This window comes from Miniopterus natalensis, chromosome 2, assembly GCF_054644295.1.
Source record: "Miniopterus natalensis isolate mMinNat1 chromosome 2, mMinNat1.hap1, whole genome shotgun sequence".
NCBI classification, from domain to species: domain Eukaryota; kingdom Metazoa; phylum Chordata; class Mammalia; order Chiroptera; family Miniopteridae; genus Miniopterus; species Miniopterus natalensis.
The window spans coordinates 102,036,698-102,054,500 of record NC_142082.1 but is presented as its reverse complement, the minus strand read 5'-3'; the positions used below and the strand labels follow the sequence as shown (position 1 = coordinate 102,054,500).

The 17,803-nt window shown below is 40.0% G+C and overlaps 1 protein-coding gene across 2 annotated transcripts in view; it reads left to right on the top strand.

Moving 5' to 3' along the window:
- Nucleotides 1-17,803, top strand: part of WASF3 (WASP family member 3) — a 116,704-nt gene that overhangs the window by 69,864 nt on the left and 29,037 nt on the right. For both annotated transcript variants that reach the window (XM_087814442.1, XM_087814444.1), the window contains one exon: nucleotides 7,469-7,611. In XM_087814442.1, coding sequence (XP_087670568.1) covers nucleotides 7,479-7,611 — 133 coding nt within the window. In that variant the 5' untranslated portion in view covers nucleotides 7,469-7,478. The remainder of the gene's footprint in view (nucleotides 1-7,468; nucleotides 7,612-17,803) is intronic.

The following is a 17,803-nucleotide window of genomic DNA, read 5'->3' as shown; positions in this document are numbered from 1 at the left end:
TGCATTGGGTGGGTATGGGGCCAGTGAAATGTGGTGAGTTACAGTAATGGAGAGTCAGCACAGGTTAGGGGTTCTGAAGAGATTCCTTACAAGTGACATTATGAAGTGAAATTAGCTCCTCTAGTTGCTATGAACACATACAAGTACTAGATGAAGTATAACCAGTGTGGGTGCATTTACATCTTTTTAAAAACATCACCATGCTAAGAAGAGCGAATTGGCCACTTCTCCATGGGTATGAGAAGCTAAGGTAGCTGAGACAGGCTGGACACTGAAATGGGTGCTGGAGACTCAGTTTGTGCCGTGGGCCAGCCTGAGGCATGAGCTAGAACTGAGTCCTCAGAGTAAATGCTGGCATTTTCAGAGAGTTGTTAGAGTCCTTAAAAGTTGAATAGAAAAACTGCCCACCAAACCTGCAAAGTAGCTTGTCATCTGCCTGGGGCTCCAGTAGTAAGAAAGAAACCCAAACTCTTCAGTGAGAAACTGGTTTTTCATCATGTGCCAGGGTCTCAGTAGAAGCAAACACAAAATTGCTCTTTAAGGAAGTTCATGAAACAGGATACAGAAAACCAATCCCCACTGTGAGAAATAGTGAATTTACAATAATAAGTACAACCCTCAAGGAAGTGTCCGCAGATACAGCACACACATGTGCATGTATGCGCGCACACACAGCACACCAAGTACTAGAGGTCAGTAAGTTATCAGATCCTCCCCGAAGCACATGCCAAGATGGGTGCACATGCGCAAGGATCCCAGGTTGGCCAGCTGGCTCCACACACACTCCCCCCTGGCCCCTTGATGTAAATGCAGCCCACCATCCTGCTGGTCACAGTCAGCTTCCTCTGAAAGTATAGAGCCTCCTCTTTTCACTGAGTCCGGAGAAACATCCAGAACTGGAACTTGCAGATCTTTGGGACGTTGGCTCTGTTGCTGGCAAGAGTGAGTCCCTTTTCTGACTGGGATGCCCAGCCCTGCAGAGTCCAGTGGGCAGAGATAGAAACATCGGCCCCTTGGGGGGCTTTTGGCAGTGATAAGTGGAGTCACTCCTGAGTCTACCCCTTAGCTCCAAAACCCTGGTGTCCTTGAGGACAGTACCATAGAGAGGTCTCTGACTTCATAAGCAGACTGCATGGTAAAGGGTGGCACCCATCCTTTCAGAGTTTCTCTTGAGCTGGTGCTCCAGTGCACCTTGCGAAGGCCATCACCTCTGAGTTGTGTGATGTGTAATCCCACCCACTGCGATGGGCCCACTCCTGAACCCCCGACTCTGGCCCCTGGTCAGATGTGATGACATATTGTATCTCATCTGGCCAGTTCTGTGGGGACCAGTGTGCAGGCTGGTGAATCTTGCCTGTTCTGTGCACCTCCTCTTCTGTGGTGGGATACCTTGCAGTGGGAGTTAATGTATGATCCAAAAGTCTTCCCACCATGCCCACTCCCGTTTCCACCCACCTGCCTTTTCTCATACCTCCTTGTCACATATTCTAGTTCCTTTTCTTCCAGTCCCCTGCTCACATAACCAGGCAAGCTCATTCTGCCCTGGAGCTGGCCATTGCCCCCATCCTGTATCTTTTCCCACCACTGACGCCTTTGCACAATCCAAGGTCCCCTGGATCATATAGCATAAGCTGCCAGCACCGCCGCCTGGCCCCACTGCAGTCCTTTCTTGCTCCAGACCTCTCCCAAAGTCAGAAGCTGCCGTGTCACCCCATCTACAGGCCAGAGCAGTATTGTAGGTATGTTGCTCCTAGGACCCCACCTAACAGGCACTGTGCTCCCTTCCTTGTGGTTGGGGATGCAAGATGTCCTTTACTTAGGATGAGATATCCCAGCATGCCTCCGACCACGGAGCCCTAGGAACTTGACTGTAGTTGTAAGACCCTGCATGGTCAGAGTTTATCTCCCACACTGAGGAGCATGTGCCTTACCCAGGCCTCCAGTACATTAGTTGCCCACCCCTTCCCCCTTCTGTGTAGTCAGCATGATGTCCATCTCTTGCCTGCCTCATCAGGTCCAGCACTAGTTACCAATGAGGCATCTAGAAGAGACATGTGCTACTAATGCTGACTTGTAGGGGGGAGGCCTCTGCAGCATCTTGCAGCTCACTGGTGTGCAGATCACTCCAGAAGGTCCTGGTGGGGCGGTGGGCAGGTGTTAGGATCAATGCCATCATGGGCACCCACTAGAACCTGTCCCAGTTTTCAGGATTCCATGTTTTCTTTGCCACAGCCTAGACCTGCATAAGAGTCCTGCCTTCATTGAGCATTCAAATGTTCAAATTGTGCACCTCTCAATTGGGTCCTCAGCCTGCAGCCCTATTGCAGGTCATGAGGACCACTTTGTACCCACCAGGAAGGCTCTGAGGTTCTCACACTTGGCTATTAACTGCTTGTTAACAGCTTCCAGTATCTCACTATCCTGGTGCGGGGCATTAGTACAACCTGCAGTAACAAGCCAGCTCTGCTGTTTCTGTAAGTGTTTTTCCTTTAGTATCTTCCAGGTGTCTGCATTATTGTGCGTGTCATGGCATTTCTCTCCACCAGGACATCTTCCAGGTCACTTCCCAGTGAAATCTTTAGATCAGTGGAATCACAGTTGAACATGACCTTGTGTCAGGACTATTCATTTACTGCCTACTTGTTAGAATGGCATCCTTGTCAACCTGCAGAGTGGTGTAGAGCAAGTCTGAATCCCATCTAACCACCTGTTTTCTTGGACCACTTAGTGCCACTTGTATTAGTCTGGGTCCTTTGAGAAATAGATACTAAGATGGCTCACACCTGCAAGGATTTGATTAGGGAAATGCCTGTGAGAAAGGAATGGAGAGCTAGAAAAGGCTGGAAGAGCCATCAAACCGTGATGCAAGTCTGACCCTTAGTGAAGGGGCGAGGGGAGAAGGTTCTCTCCTAGTCTCTGAGGGAGACTGGGCACAGCCATTGGGGGCCCTTGTGTTTCTGTTGTCTCTGCCAGTTTCTCTCAGTTACTTCATTCTAATTTCTTGCTTCTGGCTTACTCTGTGAACCTCCATTTCATGTGGTAGAAGAATTACCGTCTCTGCTATTCAAGAGAGCAGCAACTAGACTGGATATCACAGGCCCACTTTCAAATTCCTAGGGAAGGACTGGCCTGGTTTTGGCTGTGACTAGAATCTAGTTCACAGCTATATGAACCAGGTTGTCTCTAAAGTGAAACATTTCCCAGGAAAGTTGGACAAGCCACAGGTTTAACAGTAATACCTTATATAACCTCTAATAATCCTTGAACATTTGATTAGCAATCTTTGATTTTTTTCCTTAGCACATAGAGTGACTTTGCAGAATGATTTGGATGGGTCACAATTCTTCCAGTGAAGAAATCGAGAGGCATACCTGTCATTGGTGACTGTTTGGGTTAGTTTGTTACATGTTTGTTTTTGTTATTGCAAACCATTTTCAAGAGTAACAGCTGACCCAGAATTTTCTCCTATAGCTCTTCCTTGCAGCTCAACTTATTCAAACAGATTAGCCTCAGATAAAAATAAAGGCTGTCTGGGGAAAAATACACCAGTTAGAATACTTCACCCTGAGTCAGAAAGCCATAAAAGTCATTGCTAGGTGATAGAACTTCTGAAAGGAGCTATGCAATCCTTTTTCTAAAATTGTAAAGACAGTACCTATCCTCCCTCTATGTGTATTTTGACAAGTGTGGTAGCTTCAAATAAAGGTATCATGATAGTGAGACATGAAGGCTAGGATTAATTAGTCAGCTGAAATACTGCAACCACAGGCAGAGTGCCCAAGTGAAGACTGTACAGAATAGAAATATGTACGTAGGACACACGAGGAAGCACCAGGGCCTGTCAGGAGGTAGGGGTACGGGGTGGCGACCGCCACTGGGGCATGAAGGAACAGGGGAGGCAGGGTAAGTAGGTTTAGGATCAGCTGGCTTGAATAATTTCAGCAGGCATGAGCTTTCCCTAGTTGGCTGGTCCCTGGTCCTGTGTGAACAGGCATGGAGATAGTGGCCCTGATAGTGAGAGCTCTGCAGAGAAGGTGGTGGGCTGTGGGCTCTGGACTGGTAAGTGTGCATATGAAAGGCAAGCTGCTATGAGTTGTTTACTAGCTTATGGGATTGGCTAGTCCTGAGGGGCAGTCCCCCAGATCTGGAAGCATCAAAATACAGGGAGCCGAAGACATGCGTCATGCACCTGTATAGAGTTAAGCTTTTCCTTTTGCACTCTGATGCCATCTTAAGCAAGTCTCCAGGTTAGTACTTGCAGCAGGGCTGCCACGGATGCTTGGAGCCTCCCAGTACCTAGCATAATCAGCTGGGCCATGGGAAGGGGATGTCTTACACAGATAAGCCAGGGCCTTTGGCAGGGCTTGGGTGGGTGGCAGAGAAGGGTGCAGTACTTCTGAGAAGGTCAGGAAAGTCCTGTAAGCGTTTTCAAGGCTCCTAGTGTGAAAAACACCCACGCTAGTTCCGCGTATGCCTAATGACAGTATGTCTGATAGCGGTGAAAGCGGAGGAGGCTTTGGGTGTGTGTTGGACATGCTGGTGGGACCTCTGCATGATATGTGTATAATTAGGGTTCTATCTGTTTGAACAATTGTGGGTACAAAGAAATGTGGTGGGCTGGGAGCTGCTGTGCTGGCATGTTTCTGGGCATGTCAAAGGTTAAAAATATGGGGAAAGGGTGACATTTTATCCTGAATAAATACAAAATAAATGTGGAAAAGGGGAATATTATATACACAGTCAGCATTCAATACCTAAATCTCATGTTTACCCCAGAGTCTTGTAAAACCCTCTTTTGAGAAATTATTTAAAAGCTAATTCATGCCTGGGCTCGTCTCACAAGCCAGCATTACAAGCAGACTGCTGGTGGACTCAGAGCACTATGGTCTGTTCCTTCCTTAGGGTCCATGTGCTCATCTTTGGGTGCTCCCCCTGCCCCACCCCCGCCTGCTCTGTGCTTCCTTATGGACATCATGATTTTTGTTGCTTTCTAGTTTTCATGGAATGAGTCCCTGCTGATCAATTTTCAGTATTTTTTATTGCCACACTTTATGCTTTTATTAGGTTTATTAATGATTTTTTGGTTTATTGTATTATAATTAGTTACCTTTCTAATGTGGCTGTTCTAATTGCTTCTCCAAGAAAGAAGTGGCACTTACAGTAAATCTCACACTTGGGCCCAGAGACTTGCGTGTCTGGAACTTGCATGTTACAGCATTCCCTCCTCCGTGTGCACCTCTCCTCCTGCGTAACTTTACTGTAAATAGAGTTAGCTCTGCTCCATGGTTCAGCTGATCCTCGACCAGTGAACTGTACCTTTTTCCTTCCTGTAATCAGAATAGAATTAACATAAGATATATTAAAGTTAATTTAATCAGCCATAATTTTTTAATGTTACTATATGTCAGGCACTGCTCTAAATGATTATGGGTAGAATAACCTACTTAGTGAGGTAGGTACTGTTACCTCCATTTCACAGGGAGAAAACTGAGGCACAGAGAGGTGATGTGCCCTAGGCAATGCACCTGAGGCAGTAGATGAAATAGTATTTGAATCTGAAAATATGGTCAGTATGTTCAGCCACCACCTGAATGGACATAGGCAGAAATAGTGAAAATATTGGATAATTGAACAGAACTTTTTCTTTCTAGCTGTCACCCACTTTGCCCTCTTCTGCTTTGTTTTCCATACTCCCTCTGCCACAGGGCCCTTGGTGAGCTGGCCCTTCTTCACCCCTCAGATGGTAGTCCGGCCTGCCCACAGCAGGGCCTCCCATGATTCCTCAGAGATGCCAGCACTCCTCTCCCTGCCCCCCCCCCCCCCCCACACACACACTGCCCATGGTTTCAGAACCCACGGTCCCTTAACCTGTGTGGTTGGATAAATGCCTCACTTCCTCACTAGTATAAAGTTCCATTGGGGACTTTGTTTTCACTCACCATTGGGGCCTCCTCACCTCACACAATGCCGGGTATGTTGCAGGTGCTCAGAGGTACTTACTGGATGCATGAACAAAGGTTATAAAGAAAGGGGAAGAAAAGGGAAGACTGATTATATGCTGACTGCATTCTGGTACAGTATACCATTCCGTTATTGTACCAGGTGGAAATAAGTTTTACTTCAAGTTACAGACAGCCCAACTACAGTGGCTTAAACAGATACGATACTATCTTTCTCACACAACAAGAATTCCAGATTGGCGTTTCAGGCTGGTTTGACTGCTGGCAGGTGTCAGCAAGGTCCTAGACTTTTCTGTGTTTCTGCTCCTGCAAATTGGGCTATATGACAGTCACTGGATTTTCTACTGTGGTATGAGCCATAGATTTGTTGCATGACTAGAAGATTTGATACTCTATATACCTCCCTAAACAAAGAGTTTTGTTTTATTTATAATGTACTGTTTGAGGAGAAATGTGAAAGGAATTCCCAGTATAACAGGGAAGACGTTCTGGAAGTGGCTGGTGATCCTTTGCTGTCTGTTTTTATTTAAGTCTAAGATATTAAAGCTGATTGGAAACTGTGTGCTGGGAGAGATTATTGACAGGTGTTACTGTAGAGTGACCTGGTTGGCAATTCAGTGGGAGGATGCCCTGTCCAAAGTTAATGTTTGTAGATCTTTTCGCTTTCCAGGGAAGAATATTCTGGTCTCTTTGGGTGGGGAGTAAAAACCAGGCCCCAGTGCTCTGGAAGCCAAGTGGAGAAGGGAGCTGGGGCATGGGGAGCGTATTTCTTACCATTCAGAATAGACTGATTTAATACTCCTGGCTTCAGTTCCTTGCCTACCCCAACCTTGAGCTATGCCTGGTGTCTCAAGTTCAGATCCTCAAATTCGCCTTTTCTAGACAGTAAAACATGATGGGTGAGGTGGAGGAAGGCCAACCCAAGAAGGGAGAAGGAATTCATGAATGGATTTTTAAAACCCAGTTCTGTTTTCATACCCCTCCTTCCCCCGTTTCATAGATACCTGACATCTCCCATTCCTGAGCTTTGTGGAGGAAAGTAGGTGGGGTTCTGTGGCGCAGGTGAGCTTACTTCCTGCCTCCTTCCACTTGCAGCCTAGGTATCTCTTTTCTGTGTCTTAATTTGGTTAAGCTCTGCCCACAGTTTTAGGGCTCTTGTATCCTGCTCTTAGTACTTGTGGGTTTGCACTTTCTCTCTCTTGTCATTTCAGGGGAGAGGGAGGGAGGGAAGGTAAGAATGAATGAATTCATTCACTTGTCCTTACCTGGAGATCCTGCATATATTATTTTTCTATAAAGTAGAATTGTACTGTACATCTCTCTTTGATCTTTATAAAATTCATTTAAGTTATTCAACATCTGTTGCATATTTAGCTGATTCTCTCATGTAGAAATGACAGGATAATGACAATTCCTGGGAAAGAGATTCACTTTTCAAGGAAATGAAGACTCTAGATTTGTTAAAATGTGCAGTGAGCCTTTTTAAAAAATGTCTGTTTACTTTTCAGATTGTGAGCCATGCCTTTAGTGAAGAGGAACATCGAACCCCGGCACCTGTGCCGGGGCGCCCTGCCCGAAGGGATTACTAGTGAACTTGAATGTGTAACCAATAGTACCCTTGCTGCTATCATACGCCAGCTAAGCAGTCTGAGTAAGTCATCTCATTTCTAGAACAACTTTTTTCTGATTACCATTGGCATTTTATTAATTTCAATATTAGCAAATAGATTTCAATTCAATAGTTATGTGCTTGTCCAAAGATGAGACTGCAGCTTTGAGGGAAGTTAACTGCCCTTCCTCCCTCCTACATGTCCCAGTGTGAAATTAACTGGCCTTCTCTGGTCTTGTGACACCAAGTTTATGTGATGAAGACATAAAGTTAGAATTGATTGATTCACAAATTAGATGAGACCAAATGAGTAGATAAAAAGTAGTGTTACACAGTTTTTAAAAGCTTATTAAAATGAGGATAATTAGTTCTTTTTAACTTTATTGAAGTTAAACTTGGACAAGATTAACTTTTATTTAAAATACAGTAAATCAAAAACTAGTTAGCACCTGTAATACCTCTGGTACAGAGTAGATGCTCAATAAATATTTGTTTGTTAAATAATATTCCAAATTAATCAAAGATTAAAGCCAAAAAGTCATGAGATTTGCTGATTTTTAACCTACTAAAAGTTAAAATGCAGCTACTGACTTCCAAATTGAAGTCAAATATGATTGTTACATATATACAGTACCATGTACATATTACAGAGGTTATATAAATGCAAGCAAATACAAGCATAAGGAAAGAAAGACACTGTTATTCTTTGAACATTTATGTGAAATATCCAAGGAATATTCCATGTTTTAAGACTCAAATATGTGTTTGAAAATGCTTTTTCCTTCAAAGCTCTTTGAAGTTGTATTGTTTTTCTCCCTAACTTTTACATTTATATCATCGTCTTATTTTCTCACTGCATCCCACTCCTTTCTGGTTTAGATGGTTTACACTGCATTTTGGGTGACAGGTTTTCACAGTTAAATTTTTCAAAAGCTGTTAATAGCTAGAAAATACTCCATAAAATTTCACATACTGGTAGCCTCAAGCACAGGGAGTGTTTCCTAAAAAACTCAAGTACTTTTTTTATTTTTAAGAAGAAACATTATAGATAGATAAGAATTTTTAAAAAGAATTGTACTGTATTATTACTCATTAATTTTTAATACATCTATAATCATTGGCTAAGTCAAAAGTAACGTGGAAATTACTTAAATGTATTTCACAGCAGTTTTCTTTTTTTCTGGAATCTAAAGGAATTACAATTGGTTTTTGGTGGTGGTTGTTGATAAAATGTATACATTTGTATAATTATAGGAAGACACCTTGCAAATTATGAAAGGGTAAAATGTTTCTGTTTGCATTTGTATATTTTTGTAAGAACGCTTTAGTCTCCTGTTTTTATGGCTGAAATATCTATTGGCTAGAGTATAAGTGATGAAAACCCACACAAACTTAAAGTTTTAATAGTTGAGCTGTATCTCATGCTGTAATATTCAATTTACTATTGTTTTAGCCATGTTTCTGGTGCCCACTTGGTTACTGTCTCCTGTAAGTGAAGCTAATCACACAGTATATTTTATTTCACATATTCCACTTGTGGTAGGCAGAATAATAATAGCCCCTCCAAAGATGTCCATGTTTTAACCCTGTGAACGTCGGATGTGCAGATATCCTGTGTGATATGGCAAGGGGAAATTAAGGTTGCTAATCAGCAAACCTTAAGAGAGAGTTGTGATTTGAGAAAGACTCAATTGGCCATGGCTGACTTTGAGATGGAAGAAGAGGACATGAGCCAAGGAATGCAGGCAGCCTCTGGAAACTGGATTCTCCCCTAGAGCCTCTAGAAGGAACACAGCTCTGCCAACACCTTGATTTCAAACTTCTGACCTCTGGAATTGTAAGAACACATTTGTGTTGGTTTGAGCCACTAAATTGGTGGTAATTTGATACAGCAGCCATAGGAAACTAAGGTACCACTCTAGCCTTGGTTATGTTTTGTACACACAATCCACTGTAGCCTCATGTGAGGTTCTGGCCTCAGGGACAATCAGCCTCAGTTAGGCTGCCTCTGAATCTCAATCATGTCTCTACCAGAATCACTTGGGGAGCTTTAAAACAAGAGGCTAGGAATCATTCCAGAGATTGTGATTGGAGTGTGCACCAAAGATAAGGCTTACGAATTAGATCTGTGTATCTGGATTGAAAAGATGAGCTGGATCAGTCATTTTCTCTCAGGAGGTTTGAACTAAGAAACACAGTGAATTGACTAGTTTATTATGGAATCTCCTGCTGAAATGTCATCCAGCGCTAAAGAAATCATGGCGTGGCTTGCAAGCCAAAGTTATGGAGTGGGGCAGAGCTCATGAGAAGACAGAGGAAGCAAGTTGGTGAAGAAAGGCAAAGTAATGTGCAGAGAGAAACTGGAGCTGAACATGAGAGGCCACAGGCCCAACGAGGAGGAGAGCACAGCGGGTCCCATTTGAGGAGCATACTTGGGTGTCCTCAGAAAAAAAACCATTTCTACAAGTTCCTCGAATGCATCTGTACTTAAAACCCAAACAGCCTTACAAAAAGGGAAGTCTGGTAATATATATATGCCAAAGAGATAATTTTGGAAAACTTGGGTACTAAGTTATTAATTACTCGTAGAATAGCAAATTATTGATTACCAGTGATTTTTTTTATTAGTGCTTATTCACTCAGTACCCCTCTAGGCGCAACATTACAGCAAATAAAGTCAACTTGGTGCCTACTTAGAAGCTAAAAAAAACATATATTTGACATTTGACATCAATTTGGTCATAAAATTGGAAATATATGCAATTATTATGACCTGCCACAAAACTAGCACATAATAAATGACATCTATATTTTGGGTCAATCTCTGTTTTTTATGGGGTTTTTCATTAGTAGAAATATATTATAAGAGATGAGGTAAATTATATACAAAATTTTTGTGTGATCTAAAATTGTTAGGAAGAATAAGAATTTAAAATAATGTCTTTATGTTATTTTATAATTTTGTAATTATTCATCAGATATTTTTAAAGTTTTAGGAATACATGAATCTGTAATTAAAAGTATTTTACTGAGTATTAATTCTTAAAGCATTATCAAAACAGTATCTATATTTTTATTCCTTTGAGTATCTGACCATTATTCAGTAGGTCCACATAAGGATGGTCATCTTGATCTTCTCTTCCCTAACCCTCCCACACCCCCATTTTAAAAAACTTCCAAATACTTTGCTCCCAGGTTAGGGACAGGTGATGTACAATTATCTGAACTTCCTATAAGTAATACAAAGAGAGGCTAGACTTTGTCTAAAATGCCATTTTCAGGGAATTTTAAGGATTTGCCTTGACCCTAGACTGGTCATAGCTGCCTGAGCAGCAGACTTGCCCTGGGGGACTTCCAGAGTAACTATTCTCAGTAGGGTGGGGCCATGTAGGGAAAGTAGAGCAGACCAGGAGTCCAGAATGAATTTCTTTGACCTTTTTCAAAAAGGAAGACCAGCAATTGAGGCCCTGATTCACCAGATCATTCTGCGTCTCATCATATCTCTGGGCGTAGTAATATAAATGATGTATAAAGCAAGAAAAGAATCTGGTGATACCAAATAGACCTCTGCACCCTCCACAGCTCCACATAGCTTTTGGGAAATCTGTAGGTTTATTACCAATTGTCATGTTCTCATCACATCCAAGCTAAATACTTGACTTTAAAAGGCCAGAACTTTTGTCAGCATTAGATTTTTACCAGGATTTGAAGCCTTCACAATGAGAAAATATTAATTATTGGTATTGAGTTTAAGAATAATTATAGAAAAGGAGGAGGAAATTTGTAATTGAATAGCCTTATAGTTAAACAAAAAGGATCAAAAGCTTTCAAAGCTTTGTCCAATGGAAAATAAATTAGTCTTTAGTAATTTTCAGATTTTTTTTCTTTTGAGTGTAACTAACTTCTAATATGAATGATCGGGGGTCAGTTAGAAGGGGAAGGAAAGCCACTTTTAACAACAATCTTGGTTAGTAGTGTGTAAAAAACATCCTTGGTTTTCTAGCTATGGAATATTGATATTTTTTCTTCAAATAATGACAGTTTAGTGTAGCAGTTAACATTAAATCAGTAGTGCTTTTTAAAAAAATCAATTTCTTTGATTAATAATCTGAATGCTTTTGTTCCTATCACTTGGAACAGTTAGCTCAATTAAAATTATAGCATCTTGCAATCAAGTTCCTATTGATATTATAATGTAATTTTAATATAATTTGCTTAAAAAAGGAAATGGGGACATAGGGCATTTGTGCCAAGGAATAGCACAAGTTCTTTTTAATATCCCATAGGTTGTATTTTACTCCTTTCCTCTTAGTTCATCATAATAGCTGTCTTCCTTTTTCCTTTTAAGAAGGCCGGCCCCCAAGATATTACAAAGAAAGGAGTTAAACTTTAGTGTATCCCAAGGTTTTGGGTTATATTTAATGGTACTAATAAGACAATATATAGAGCCCTGGCCAGTGTGGCTCAGTTGGTTGAGCGCTGTCCTGTGTACCAAGGGGTCCCTGGTTCAGTTCCCAGTCAGGGCATATGCCTGGGGTGCAGGCTTGATCCCTGGTGCGGGGCATGCAGGAGGCAGCCGATCGATGATTCTCTCACTCATCGATGTTTCTCTCTCACTTTCTCTTTCTTCTCTGTCTAAAATCAATAACAACATATTTTTTAAAAAGATAATCTTGAGAACTTAGCACAGGAAAACAAAGAGAAAATTATAAAATTTTCATTAATTAGAGAAAATCACTGATAATCCTTTGTGTATATCTTTATAAAAGTGGTATTTCATTATACATATGGTTTTGTAGCCTATACTCACTTATATAGTAAACATCTTTGTTGATTCATCTGACACATTTTTAGAGTTTATAGTATTATATTTATATGTCATAATTATTTAATCATTTTTCTACTGTTGGACATACATATTGTTTCTTTATTGGGGGACACTATCATCAGTTTTTGTAGCATGTCACTATATACATCTGGTTATTTTGGGCATCCTTTTTTTTTTTAAGATGTCTTATGTCTTACAAGCCATCAAACTTCCTCAAAAAGAGCAAAGACAGTTCTAACAAATGGTCCAAAATTTTGATACTCCATTAATTTTAAATATGCTTCTCTTTTGAAAAAAATTTTGATTTTTTTTTGGTTAATTTTCACACTTCAAGTAATTGTCTAAATGAGAAGAGTCTGTTTTCTTCTCCAATATTTTAATAAGCAATTAATATTTTAATTAATATTCCTTTGGTATACATTCCATATCAGATCAAATGCTGAAATGACATAAAAATACTTTCTTAAGTGATAGCACTGTAATACATTTGCTTTATGTAATTGGATCTGAAATTTGTGGTTGTATGAATTGATTATACCAAGTATAGGTCTACTCAGAACAGAGATTTAAATACTTTGAAGGCATACATTGAATAGATTTCTTGGATGTTTTTAGCCCAGTGGGATTTTTGGGGAGAAAGGGGAGATTCATTTGCACTGTATACAGGAAATAGATCGCAAGTACATGTCCAGGCAAGTTAAGGCTAGGACTAAGGGTACATTAAGAGAAAATTTACTGGTGTATCTAGACAGAAGTTTATTGGGAGAAGCAGCAGGAATTTTTCTTAAAAAAATTATTGCTTCAAACTGAGTATTTGCATTTTCCATGGACAAAAATAGAAAGCCAGTAAAGGGAGGTAAGAAGTGATACATACTTAGGAAGCTGTAAGAGTTCTGTCGGTAGTAGAATTAGAGACAAGTGTCATAAGAGACCCCTCCCCACCAAAGGGAGAATTGTTGGAAATTCAGGCACTTTCCCAACCAATCGTTTGACCTGGAATATCACAAATATGTCCTTATGGGCTTTATAGAAATAATTATGAGTTAGATTGTTTTTTTCTTCTTTCTCTAGATAGATTTCAACATAGCAGGATTTAAATGTAGAATAATTCTTAGGAGAACAAGTTGGAGAGTCAGCTAAGTCTGAATGTTTCAGTCTTGCCTGTGATTAAACATCTCTAGTTTATCACTTCTGTTTTTCCCATTTCATGAGTTTATAGGCTTATGGTAAATTGTGTTAAGTGATTTATAAATATTTTTCTGATTGTTTTGATTTACGCTTTTACAGCATATCATCTAAAAACTTTGAAGGAAGATTTTAAGGGTTTTAATATTTTTCTAAAAATTTAGTATGGTCTGTCATATCAGGTACATGATTGTGATTATCAGCAGCCTAAAGCAGTATTTTTCCATGAAGCAGGCCCTTTTAATAGGAATAAACATTGTCTACTTCAGTCTGAAACTGTGGAAAGTGAAATCTCGGGTAAGGGGGAACTACTATTATTACTACTACTACTACCACTATGAAACACACACACACACACACAATGGAATATTGTTAAGCAACAAGGAAGAAGGAAATCCTGCCATTTGTGACATGGACGAGTGTAGAGGATATTATGCTAAGTGAAATAAGACAGAAAAAGACAAACACTACATGATTTTATTTATATGTAGAATCTAAAAATAAAGACAAACTCATAGAAACAGAGAGTAGAATGGTTATTACCAGGGGAGGAGCTGTGGGGTACGGTGTGGGGTGAGAGATGCTGGTCAAGGGTAGAAGCCTTCAGTTATAAGAAGAACAAGATCTTGGAATCCAATGTACAGCAAGCTGACTATAATTTAAAATACTATGTTGTATATTGGAAAATTGTTAAGAGAGTAGACTATAAGTGTTCTTACAAAAAAACCCTGTGAAGTGATGCTGTGAGTTTTTTGTTTGTTAATCCTTAACCTGAGCATATTTTTTCCATTGATTTTTAGAGAGAGGAAGGGAGGGAAGAAGGGGGAGAGTAAGAGAAAGAGAGAGAGAGATCAGTGTAAGAGAGACACATCAATTGGTCGCCTTCCGCTCACACCTTGACTGGGGCAGGGATGGAACCTGCAACCCAGGTACCTGCCTGTGACCAGGAATCAAACCCTCAACCCTTCAGTGCATGGGCTGATGCTCTAACCACTGAACCACACTGGCCAGGGCAGTGATGTGTTTTTTGTTTTTGTTTTTTTAAAGATAAAGCACATGGGTTTACATACATATGATGATAATGTCATTTTAAGAGGTTAACTTCCCTTTACAATTCTCAGTTGTACACATTCAATTAATGAGAACAGAGGTATGCTTGGATGGGTGATGAGGATTTTCCAACTAGATAATGAAGCCTGAGCTTAATGATTGTTGTGCATTTGAGTGAGTATTTATAGGTAGATGTGTTAATTAACTTGATTGTGGTAATCATGTCACAATTTATGCATATAAAATCATCACATTTTATTTGTCAATTATACCTCAATAAAGCTGGGGGGAAAAGTCATAGGACTATAGAACACTATCTCTCCCCACACCTTCTCAAAACATCACTAAAGGCTACCGTACCCCAGGTCCTTCTATATGTCATGATTGGCTTTTAATTAAATTAAAAGGCAAAAAAATCCCACCATAGTTTAGAGACAGAATAAGCATCCGAACCAGATTGAGATGTGGCAGGGATGTTGGAATTATCAACCCATTAATTTAAAATAAATATGATTAATATGCTAAGGGCTCTAATGAAAAAGTAGACAATATTCAAGAACAGATGGGTGACATGAGCAGAGAGAGGGAAATTCTAAGAATAACAAGGTGAACAACATGCATGAAGAAATAGGGAATTTCAACAGAGAAATGGAAACTATTAAGAAAAGAAATACTAGAACTGAAAAATACGGTACCAGAAATAATTCACTTAATGGCCTAATAGCAGACAGGACATAAGCAGAAGGGATTAGTAAACTTGGAGACCAAGTCAATAGGAATTATCCAAACTGATTATCAAGAGACAAAAAATAAAAAAAATAACAGCATTCAAAATATGGGACAATATCAAATGGTCTAACACATCTGTATGTGGAGCTCCAGAAGAAGAGGAGAGGAGAATGGAGCAGAAAAAATATGGATGAGAATTTTTGAATATTGATGATAGATATCGAACAAATGGATCCAAGAAGTTCAGCAAATTTCAGGAAGTATAAATGAAAGAAAAACATATCTAGTAACATCATAATAATATTGCTAAAGGAACAACGATAAAGAAAAAATTTTAAAAGAAGCAGGAGGAAATAAAAGGGGGAAACAATGTTAAGAATGACAGCTGACTTAATAATCAGAAACAGTGGAAACCAGGAAACAGTGAATACGGTGACAAAAGAAAATAATTGTCATTCTATAACTAGTGAAAATTCCCTTCAAAAATGAAAGTGAAATAAAGACATTTTTATTTAGAGAAAATCTGAGGAAATTAGTCTTTGGCAGACTTGTACTACAAAAAAATGCTAAAAAAGAAATTCTTTAGTCTGAAGGGAATGAAACCAGATGGTAGCTTGGTTCTGCAAGAAGGAATAAAGATCACCAGAAAGATGATTAAAAGTTATATATTATATCTATTTGTTTAAGAACAAGGAACAGAAAGGACAAATTGAAAACCAATACCCAGATAATAGAATTAAACCCAACCGTATCAATAATTGCTATAAATGGAAACATTTTAAACATTCTACTTAAAAGGCAGAGCTTATTAGGCTAAATAAAACAGCAAGGCTAACATGCATGCATTTTAAGGATGAAGACACAGATTTAAAGAAAATACTGAAAAAATACACCATGTAAACACAAAGCATAAGAAAGCTTATGTGGCTATATTAATATCAAATAGAATATAAAAGGGAGGTGAAGAACATTTCATAGCGATACAAGAGTTAATATATCAAAACACACCATCTTAAATGTATATATACCTAATTAGTGAGCTCCAAAGTACATAGAGTAAAAATAGAACCAAAGGGAGAAATAAAAAAGCCCAGAATCATAGTTGGAGATTTTAACAAAATCCTCTCAGTAATTGATGGAACAAATAGACAAAAAAATCTGTGAGGATATGGACGGTTTGAACCACATTACCAACCAATGTGACTTAATTGCCCTTTATAGAACACTAAACTCCCCCACATTTTCTTAACGTTGACGTGCAATGTTCGCCAGAGTGAAACATACGCTTGGCCATATAGTGATCCATTTGAAAAGATGGATATCATGAAGAGTATAATGATGATGAGGTAATAATTATAATAATCATTTTAGATAATTCTCACATATTGGAAAACAAAGCAATATCTTTTAAAATAATCCTTGGGTCAAAGAAGAAATAAAAAAGGAAATAAGAAACTATTTCTGACTGTGTGGTAATGAGCACACAAAATACCAATGTGTTTGTGGGATTTGGTTGCAGAAGTGCTTAGAGGGAAATTTGTAGCTTTAAATGCTTATATTAGAAAAGAAGAAAGGTTTAAAATTACTAGCACATTCCTCAGTGAGCTCTCAGTGTTTCGAGGGAGTCCTGCTGTAATTTGCATTAATTGGTTTTTCCTGCCTGTTTCTTATCCTCCCATCCCGCCTCAAACTTCCTGTCACCGATGGCCTTGCTCTTCTCATTTCACTGGGAAAATAAAAGTAGTCAGGGGAAAGCAAAACGTCCTGCTCCTGCCAAATCTAATCTGTATCTGTACCTACCTTAAAATGGTCTGTTTATATTTCTACCTAAAGCACTGAACCCTTGCCCTCATGCTCATCCATCGGCCTTCTCTCCCCTGCGTCATCTGTGCCCCTGTCTACAGGATTCCTACTAGATAGGAGCATGTTGAGAAACCTTCAAACTAAATAAACCTGAGATCATTCTTCACCTGGGGACCCATTTCTTGCTCCCCTTCACAGCAAGGTTCCTTAAGAACCTTTCATATCCCCACTGCCCTTACTTCCCTCATTGTCTCTTGTCCTCATTGAAGTTTTGTCCCATCCACTCTTGAAACCGCTTGTCACTGTTACCAGTGACATCTGTGTTCATGTTGCCAAATCCAGTGTGCGTTCTCTGTCTTGTTACTTGATGCATTGGTGGCATTTGACTCTGGAGAAACTTCCTTCACCTGGTTTCCGTGCCTGCACGCGTGGCGTTTCTCCTGCTCTGCATGTTGGAGTGCTCCAGGGCTGGGTCCCTGGCAGTCTTGGCTGCCTCTTCCTGTCCACATCGGTCCCATGGCTTGAAATACTATCTTTACTCTGAGACTTCCAGGTTTGTGTCCTCAGTTCATACCTCTCTCCTAGATTTCAAACTTGTATATACTGGGCGTCTTCGCTTGTGTCCCCAGTTCATACCTC